At 39.4% G+C, this 10,370-nt stretch overlaps 1 protein-coding gene across 2 annotated transcripts in view; it reads right to left on the reverse strand.

Moving 5' to 3' along the window:
- The window catches only part of HBS1L (HBS1 like translational GTPase), a 64,451-nt gene extending 55,747 nt beyond the window's left edge, over positions 1–8,704 (reverse strand). Inside the window, exons 1-5 of one of the 2 annotated variants that reach the window (XM_042888826.1) lie at positions 8,560–8,704; positions 5,917–5,982; positions 4,602–4,739; positions 1,018–1,212; positions 217–390 (exon numbers count right to left, since the gene is read on the reverse strand). In XM_042888826.1, coding sequence (XP_042744760.1) covers positions 217–390; positions 1,018–1,212; positions 4,602–4,739; positions 5,917–5,982; positions 8,560–8,602 — 616 coding nt within the window. In that variant the 5' untranslated portion in view covers positions 8,603–8,704. The remainder of the gene's footprint in view (positions 1–216; positions 391–1,017; positions 1,213–4,601; positions 4,740–5,916; positions 5,983–8,559) is intronic. The other variant, XM_042888809.1, reaches the window with a different exon arrangement.
- Positions 8,705–10,370: the final 1,666 nt, after the last annotated feature.

Below are 10,370 nucleotides of genomic sequence, written 5' to 3' on the forward strand. Positions count from 1 at the left end.
ACTTCTTAAATGAAGAATTTCCAGATGGGTTACTTCCTATCCTACAGCAAGCATCTTCACTGTCAGAAATTGAACCTACTACACTTGCACTTTCTGATAGCTGATTCTCTGTCTCATTCATAGGCTCATAAAATGATTCTTTACAGGTACCATCACTGGAAGAAGACGGAACGAGTGAAGAGGATTTTGATCCTTTCTTTTCAGATGAGTATATACCAGTTTTTTCAACATTAGGGAGCATTTTGTCACTTGCAATTAAGGAATAACAAGCCGACCCAGTTTTGGCTGTCAAATTTCCAACCTCTGGTTTGTTGGAGCTGTCAACATTTTCTACTGCACAAGTGAAACAGTTTTTATTAGTAAGTAATTCTGGAAAACAAAGTAAGTCTCCTTACCTTACAATAGCCAAAAATTTTCAGATGGAAGTACAGCCACAACGAAGAAAGTAGAGAGCAGCATCAAAAAAAAAAAAAAAAAAAAAAATCAAGAAGAAACATGAAAAGGCATTTAATTACAAAGTGTTATTCAAAGATATCTGCTGTTCTACAACTAAATTATTGTTATCTACTGAAATACCTACACAACTTCACAAATCAGCAAAGCAATGCCAGTAAGGACTATAAAGATTCAAGTAGAAATCAAAACAAGAAAGTTACTGTACAAATTACACACACACACACACACAAAAGGTATCACTGTGGAATGTCAGTTTACTGAACAAAGATTGAAAGTACAAGTTAGGACATATTTTTATTAATTAAGTCATACATGAAAATTCAGAAATTTACTATGAAATGCAGATGGTTGCTTACATTCTGAATTTAAGCTGACAGTTACACCAGTGAAACACACTGCTTCCTTTAAACATTTTCAGAACAAAGAAATAGCAGTTGGCATCTTTAAGATTTCCAATAAATTGCTAACGCAACAATAATCATCCTCACAGCCTGTAAAGCCAAAATTAACTATATATACAAATGAAACATCTTGAATCCAAACAATTACATAATAGCATACCTTTTGTCGTCTTTCTTACAATCACAGCATCCTCATCCTTGGTCTTCACGTTTTGCTTACTGTCTTGTGAAAGCACAAGATCCAAAGCCTTCTGTACATCAAATTTACTAGCCAGTACTGCTTGCTCCATTGCTTGGTCTGGTACAGACTCCGCCAAAACTTCTCTCATTTGATCAAGGCATGAACTAAGACGAGCTATAAAAAACAAATTACTGTTACAAACTGACACAAAACAAAGTTCTAACAAATCAGCCTCACTACAAACACCACACATCTGATTAACAAAAACAGTAATAGAAAAAAACAGAGAGAAATACCACAGTAAGAGATAAACCCTTCATAAATTAATCTCTTTTCTTTTCACAGTAAAATTTTATCCCTGGAACCCTGGAGAATATTTGATTCATTTCAAATATTGTAATAAGGAACACATCACTGACTACTATGTTTTTATTAGTCTATGATAAAGTCTCAACATCGTAATACTTTGATGTTATAAAACTAACTGCAGAGTAGAAATACAGGTGATCACCTTAAAATTACTCAAAATCGTTTAGTAAGTTAAAACATGCTGTTAAATGGGTTTCTGTGTTAAGTGTTTACAGGAGCTACAACTTGTATCAAAATTAAAGCAGCGTTTTTGGTACACTCAGGCCCTAAAAATTGAAAAAGTTTAAATACTAGCAAATCCAGATGAATGCAGCAGCTTTCAAACTGCCTCTCCTAGAATCAAAAAATATTTTTTGGTTCATAAAATCCATTTTATTTATATTGTATTCCTACACTCCTGAGAAAAACACTACAAAACATACAGGGAAATGAAAAGTTACAAAATTAAATCCTAAAGTTAAAAAATATAAAGAAGTTATTTTCACTTTCCAGGATTTGAGCACAGTTCAAAATGAAAGAAAAGTTACACTAAAGATATACTCACAATAGTTCAGAAAAAGAAGTGTTTTTTCCTCAGACATCTTTCACTTTTCAATTTAAGTCTAATGACACTGTTATCATCACTCTCACCAGTCTTTTTTTTTAATAAATATTTTTGTAATTTAGTAAGCAAACTTCCTCAAATTAGAGTAGCCGATAAAGCTGACCACAATACAAATTCTGATTAAGATAAGTTTCCTAAGTTCTGACATCCCACATAGCTAGAGACAAAAAATTTAACAGGATGTCACCTCAATGGAAGTAATGTGCTGATCTCAAAGATAAAAACCTAACAGAAGAGTATCTTGAACATCACTGTTACTGCCAGTTTCAGGAAGACCATTAAAACAACAGTAAGAAAACTGCAAATTCCTTATTTGAACAACCCCTCGAAGATGGCAACACTGAAAGAACTCTGCTAAGCAAATCCAATACTACAGAACACCACATGGTTACTTATATCAGCTGTTTTGATGCAGAACAAGTACTGGTAGAGCCCTGGACAATGTCTCAGTTGAACATTTTATTACCTGTCAATTAGGATGAATAATCTCCAATTCCCTACCTTGATTACAATCAGTACTCTTGTATTAATGGCCAACTTGTCACACTTTTCCAAGTGCTCTATGATAATACTGAAATAGAACAGATCTTATGAAAAAACACTGCTGAATTCACAATGGAAATGGTTATTGGTAGTTTTCCCTTCCATCTTTTTCCTTTATGTCCAAAATGAGTTTTCTCATTCACATATCACTTCTTAATAACTGACGGACCTTGTCAAAAGTATTATGAAAACTCAGTTTACAGCACTGTCTAGATCACAGAATGGCCTGGGTTGAAAAGGACCACGATGTCAACCCCCTGCTTTGTGCAGGGTCACCAACCACCAGACCAGGCTGCCCAGAGCCACATCCAGCCTGGCCTTGAATGCCTCCAGGGATGGGGCATCCACAACCTCCTTGGGCAACCTGTTCCACTGCATCACCATCCTCAGAGTGAAAAACTTCCTCCTAATATCTAACCTAAACCTCCACTGTCTCAGTTTAAGACCATTCCCCCTTGTCCTATCACTACCCACCCTCTTGAACAGTTATTCCCCCTCCTGTTTATACACTCCCTTCAAATATTGGAAGGCCACAATGAGGTCAGCCTTCTCTTCTCCAAGCTAAAGAAACCCACTTTCCTCAACCCTTCCTCATAGAAAAGGTGCGCCAGTCCTCAGATAACTGCATCTAGACTGGCTCTTTCCAATTACCTTCTACAGCATCACTTCCTGCTACAAAGCATATTACACCCCCAATTTATCATTTACCCATGTATATACATTATCACTGATTCTACAAATTCAACTGATATTAAATTTAGATTTATCAGTTGCTCCAGAATTTTCGACAATGTATGTTTTAAGTACCAAATTTCATTTATGCATTTTCTATTCATTCAACAATAAAATTTTGTGCTTACTAACATAAAAATAACTCTCAAAATTCCAAATAAGTTAAAAACAAAAAGTTAGCTATTAATATTTAGGAAAGAGACTTGTGAATCCTTTTCAGAGAACATTTAAGATATTAGGTAGCAAGTTTGAAAAACAAAAGCAATTATTCTTTACCCCACCTCTCAGTACATGGAACTGGGCTTTTAATATTGAACTTACAGCTACAGCATCAAGTGGAATCGACAATGGATCAATAAATCAATGACTAATGGATTCAGGACAGCATCAGATAAAACTGTAAAGGATATGGGTAGCTAATGACATCGTTTCAAGGAAACGCATCACTTCACACATACCAAATACTACTACCTACCATTTTTGGAATGCAATGTAAGTAAAAGACCATTCTATATACAAATACTCTTTCTCCCCTCATTCCATTTGTGGAGTAAAGATATTAAGCTACACAGATGTTTGGTCTAAAACAGTACAGTAGTTCTGTTGTTTATATTTCATATCAAATCTAAATATTTCCAGGAAGAAAGCTTTCCTGGTTATAACACTATTCCATATCATGACATCATACAATAGGCTGTTGAATGAAGAGGCACAGTGCACTGCAGAGCTGTACTTCCTTTTGTCTAGCAGTCTCACGTGAGTTCTGACTCCCCAGGAGGAAGATCACTGAGATGTACTGCATTTCCCTAGAGCCTTAATATGATCTCCAATTCCAGGTGACATGGATGAGGGCTTCTTCTGGGAGCCAGCAGCACAGAGAGCAGCAATGCACTTCTGGCCTTCCTCTCTCTCCCATTTGAGTTACTAACTGTAACTCCCTTTTCTTATTATTATCTTACATTCTTCTACTATTGGTAGTGAATTTGTTATCTCTCCCTACCTTAATTGGGTCATTTTTCTCTCCTCCACAACAAAAGAGGAGAAAGGAGTCCCCCTACCCTGTCACGCTTGAAACTGCTACAAAAGTAAAAGTATATTTCAATGTAAGCAAGCGAGATACAAGTATTATACAAAAGGCAGTTACGAGCCTGAAGAATCACCATGGATGCTACTGCCCATGAAGCACGTAGTTCTAACATAAGATTTCAGAATATCAAAAGGTAAGTTGGTTGTGTAAGATTGAGTTCAGACTATTTGGTCTACTACTTTGAATCACATCAGATAGGTCCGAGTAGTATTATTTTTCTGTCATTACCTCTATCAACTTCAGTCAACTGATGATTGGGCATAAAATAACCAGCAGTATCTTCCGTATCCTCATAGCCATATTCCTCTTCCAGTGGCTCAGCAAACGTTGCTGGTTTGTCTCGTCTTGAGTAGATAAACTGAGCTGCTACATTAGGTAAAAATTCAAGTATTAAAAAAACAAAAACAAGTATTACTTCCTCCTTTAAAAACAAAAATGACAAGAAAAAAAAGTTAGGATGCTAAACTGTTTTCACCACAGCGAAAAGACAGATTGGGAAATATCTTTGTATCTGTCCACATCACCTAAGTAATTAACAAGTTCAATACTCAAACAGAAAAAAATATTTCAGGTCTGAAAAATAGTTACTTTCTACACTGAATTGCCTCCTATGGCCTGATGTCTTCATAATATTATTCCAAAATTTTTTTTTTTTTAAACTTCAGTGACAAGTAAAAAAGTTAGCATGCAAATAAATACTGCACTTACAGTATTGTACTGTCACACTATTAACTATTTTTCAAGTACACACAAGCTTCATCACTGAATGAAAAAATACCCTATTCCTTAGAAAACATCAAGAGAAGACTAGCAATTAAACTTAGAAACTCAAAATGTTAACATTTAAATCAGGGAATGGGACTACAATTAGTAAAATTATATACCCAGATTAGCTTATCTAAAAAGGATGACAGAGAAACAGACTTTTAAGGATCCAATTAACTCAATTACCCATGGCCAGATGCCACATCACAGATGCTGTGGATTTAGAACCAAACAAGTCATCCACAGAACAACATCAGCTATACTATTTTTAGGGTCTACCTGACTCTACACCGCCACCAAACCCAGGCAAACCCTGAATCTTCTTTCAGAAATGAATACAATCTAGTAGTATTACAGCTAAGTTGAATTCAGCTAGGCCAAGCCACTCCAATCCCATCTTACCTGAGCACATAGCATCACTATTTTTGCACCTATTTTGCCATGTTCCAAATAATCAGAAGCTTATTAACTTCACATCAACTTGCATGAGAATAGCTGCAAGCAAAGGCCAGTGGTGCATCCCACAAAGACTCTTTACCCCATGTACCTTCAAAGTTTTGTAAAAGATGTCAAATACCAGACACTGAATCACAACTGTTGCACAGAGATGGATCCTACAAATACTTTTTTAAAGATAGCCAACATTTCAACACCATCAACGTATATCCATAAATCAGATATTCATATGAAGCACATTCTGACCATCCGTTCCCCAAAGTAATGTAGTTGACATGACTGAACACGTTAACCATTTTTATACGTAATTATTTGAACTAACCTGTAGAAGGAGAAATGCAATAATCATCTTCTACTGACTGGCCATACACATCATCATCTTCAAAATCTATCAAGTAAAATAAATAAATAAATAAATAAATAAAGGTTAGTTTGCACAATTTTTTAAATAGAATCATAAAATCATTCAAAGGACCGTGGTTTTTTTGTTCTTCTTTGTAGGGTATTAAGATCTTCTACATCTCCAGAATACCAGAAGTACAATAAGTTGCTGTTCATTTACCTAGGTAAGACGCTCTACTATTAGATGTTAAAATAATACAGTACTTTATTTCTCAGCAGAAAAATTTCAGGAGTTGCAATTCTTCACCATCTCCTCTGGAATGCTGCCCTCATCATCTAACTTCCTTCAGTTCTACCAACTTCTATTCCTAGTGCTTCTCTTGATATTTCTGCCTGACTCTTGATAGCCTTAACAAAAGACTGTTCTATTACAATCATCACTCCTGTAGCTCAGATTGGGATTTCTACTCTATACTTACCTATTTCTCAGCTTTCTTTTCACTGACCTATCCTCGTTTATCCACCCACCTTCCAAAACTCAAAGTTCAGCAAGGCAAAAGCATAATTCTAAATTTCTTCCCACTGTAGTTTCAAGCGGTTTCAGCCAAAAAACAAGAATCCTATACAGTTACTCAGAAACACCCATAGACCTTAACAATTCAAATTTTAAAAAAACAAATCAAGAATCAATCATCAGGAAACAATTAGAAAGTAAATTATTCCCAATTAAAAATAAACACATACCCTGGCATTACATATATCTTGAAAATAAACTTGCACTTTTCACCAAGGATAATGAAATACATAATAGAATAATGAAATACTTTTAAAGATATTGTTGCATCTGCTTAACAAATTCACAAATATTGTTTGCTTCTTTTTCCAAGAGCAAGAGGAAAAAGTAGCTGGCAGCTACACAGAAATCTGGTACTCAGATACCATCTTAAAGGCCGCAGAACTAGAAAATTACAAACAATGTATCCATCCAAAAAACAAACAGAATTATTGGAGATGTGAAAGGTTAATTTTACTCTCAACACAAAACAGGAAAAAAAAAAAAATCAATGTCAACTTAACTTGCATTTACCATAGACTATTTTTTAAAAACTAATAGAAAACAGTTTAGAGACCAGAGATACGTTCCACAGCATCAACGGCTATTTTGCAAAAATACTCTCTGCAGGAATTCAGCAGATTTCAGTTCAGAACTCATTCAGCTCTGAATACACCACCTCAAAAAGAGCTCAAAACAGAATACAGTTACATGAAGGCTGAAAATCCTTCCTCAGGCCTCAGAAGAAGCCTTCCTATGAAAAGAGACCAAAAATACTGCAGATATTTACTTTAGAAAACCAATTGGGCTTAACAAAGCAATATACATACATGTATTCTGAGTAATGTAGCAAGATCGCACGTGACTGCAAAAGTAATATATGGCGGAAGTATATAGACCACACGTATACATACCTATAATTAAACCTGATGTGTAATGCAGCAGTAGAATTTCAGAGTAGCAACAGTAACATAGGCCTCATATGGTTACATCAATTTACAGTGCATCTCAGTAAACTCAGTTAAAAGAACTCCTCATCTAAGTACAAGCACTAAAGTGAGTTATAAAGTTCTATTCGCACAGAGGACAGAGGTCCAGTCAAGACCAACATCTTTGACGACGTAACTACCTATAGAGGCTGAAAAAATTCAGCTCAAAAATTCATGAACTTTGTTCACTCAAGAGGAACAGCAGACAGGCAGAAATATTTCCTGCATTTTTTGTATGCGACAAAAAGTTAGGCAACAAAATAGCTGCTTCCACGCTTAAGTGTTATCTAAAACACCAGTATAAAGTGGAAGTGTGCCCATTTTTTTCACAAGGCAAGCCAACACAAATAAAACCCTTGAGCAAAAAGGCACAAAGGACAGTTTGCCTGTATTAATAGGACAGGACAAAAAAACGCCACTTTACTGTAAGCTCGAGCCAAATTCTTACATGAGATCTCATTCACTACATGCAAACTTCAGTGCAATACAGCAGAAATATCTGATTCTTCCTTAGACACTCAACTCTATCCTCTAGAACTACGGCTCTCCTACACAGAAGTGCTGCCGCTGTACAGATGTTGTCGCTTATCCACATTATACCATCTGGCTGCACTGAGACTGGGCCCACAAACTTCCAAAAGATTCAAGGGAGGCTCAGTCACACCGATACTGGCTTTAAGCGACTCCCACGCCTCCAAAAGGCGCTCAGCCTTGGCAGCCCCGGGCCGGGCAGCTCAGCTTGCCAGGGCCGCGTTCCCACGCTGACCACGAGGCAGCACGTCGGCGGCGGGCGGCAGCGCGGCCACGGGCGGGAAGCGGCGGGGGGGCCCGAGGGGGAGCGGGGCGAGGCCTCCCACGGCGCCTCGTCCAACCCCCGCGGAGGGGAGGGGAAGGGAGCGAGCTGCATTTCCCCTCCCACCGGCCCGACGATCCCCCACGCCCTCACTTCGAGCCGGGCGGTCTCCTCAGGGACCCGCCGGGAAAGGGCTGACGGGTCGGGGTTGCGCGAAGGGAGGGGCTGTCGGCAGGCCCGAAGCGGGAACGGCGTCGGACACGGCCACCAACTCCTGCTCACCACTACCTTCGTCGTAGTTGTAGCCTCGGACGTTCCTGTGCCGGGACATGATGGCAGCAGCCGCGTCGCTCTCCCGCTGACGGTGGGACGGTGGGCCTAGGACGCCATGTTGGTCTCCGTCAAGTCGCGCAGAAGCCCTCTGCGCAAGCGCACCGAGCGCACTTCCGGCCGCGCCGCGGCTTCGCGCACGCGCAGTGCTGTCCGGGAGATGCGGCGCGTGCTGATCGGCGGTCGTGGCGCAGCGCGGGGTGGTGGCGAATCCACTCTCGCAGCAGGAGGAGCTCAGCCGGGCGGGACGGGTGCTGGGCGGCCCGTCTGGCTTGAGGTGTGCTCATGGCACTTGAATTGTAATCGTGTGTATATCAGCCATTGAGCGCAGCCCAAAATGAATAAACTGCTACAACCATGTTCGCATGTATAAACATATGTATTTAACCTGACTGAGTCTCAGAGCGGTCACATCTGTTAAGACAGCATAGCGTTCTGAGTTGGCCTAAGTTTGCTGAAATGAACACTGACCCGAAAATGTTTTCTGTATTTGTGCAGTATGACAGTGGTAGTGTCAGAAAGGCATTTGAAGCACCCTGCAAACTTGCAGCAATGGGTCTGTATCAGCTCAGTGTGACCTGGCTGCTGGTGACCCATAGCCATTGCGGGCTGGTGGCTGATAAATGGGCTGTACTGATTAGCATGGCTGTTGGTGGTGGTAAATGCTCAAGCTTTGAGTTATTAGGCTTCATGGAGGTCTTGCTTTCACTTACATGCCATCCTATGGTGAGAACCACCTAAAAGCCAGGTCATGAAGAAATATGCCTGCAGCTCATACTTGTGCTGGGTCAGGGAGTAAGGCAAGCTGGAAAGCTGCAGCAGCAGAGAGAAGTGTGACATCCCTGTTCATAGGCCCACTGGTGCTCCAGGGCCTCAGTGCCACAGGTTTCCCTGCGCTGGAGTTCAGCTCAAAAGACTCAGTTATTTCCCAGACATTTGCAGTTGTTCAGGGACTGCTAGGCAGGTGGCCCCTCCAGTATTTCTCAAGTCAGATGTCTCTATCTTCCATTCAAGACATTTAATAGTTTGTTTACCTTCTTTGTGTCCTGTCCAGACACAGCTGCAAATCCAGCTTCCTCCAGCAACCTGCATAGCCTATTTGTCCTCAGTTCACTTCCAGCCACGCATCCCAACAAGCATACAGAGCCTGGTTGTCCAAAAGGTGCTTAGCTATTGTCTTGTCCCGACTGGTAAAGCAAAAGCTATCTCTATCTGCAACTCCATATCCTTCCTGACTACTGCCAGAGGCAAGTTGTGTTAAACATAAGCCAAAGTTTGTGTTCATGTACAAATTGTACGCAAATGTGCAGATTGTTTCCTTGTGTTATTTGCATATTTCTAATCAGTTTGTACAGAATGGCACACTCAGCTGCACAAACTTATGATCTATATGGTGTCTTTCATATGGTGCTAGGATTAAATTACAACTGGAAACAAAAATATCTGATTAATGTTGATGTACTGTTGACCTTCAGTGACAGAAATAAATGTTCTCCGCCGCAGAGTTTGACAGAAATTGTATTGATCACTATCTGTCCCAGTCTCTTGATATGGGTCAAAGATGCAGAACTGCTGTCATACTTTATGATTTAAAGTATCATAAGCAAGCTTTGCTGATGCTTGCTAAATGTTAAGTGCCACATGGCATGAAACAGTCTTTAGAAGCTCTTGAATGTCTTCAAGTGCAGTTTTTGAAGGATTATGACAAATACGTACTCAAACCATTTGTAACAGTAGTGATTCCCTGCAGAAATGTATGAAATTTCTAA

This window comes from Lagopus leucura, unplaced genomic scaffold, assembly GCF_019238085.1.
Source record: "Lagopus leucura isolate 7727_CA_CO unplaced genomic scaffold, USGS_WTPT01 Super-Scaffold_73, whole genome shotgun sequence".
NCBI classification, from domain to species: Eukaryota; Metazoa; Chordata; class Aves; order Galliformes; family Phasianidae; genus Lagopus; species Lagopus leucura.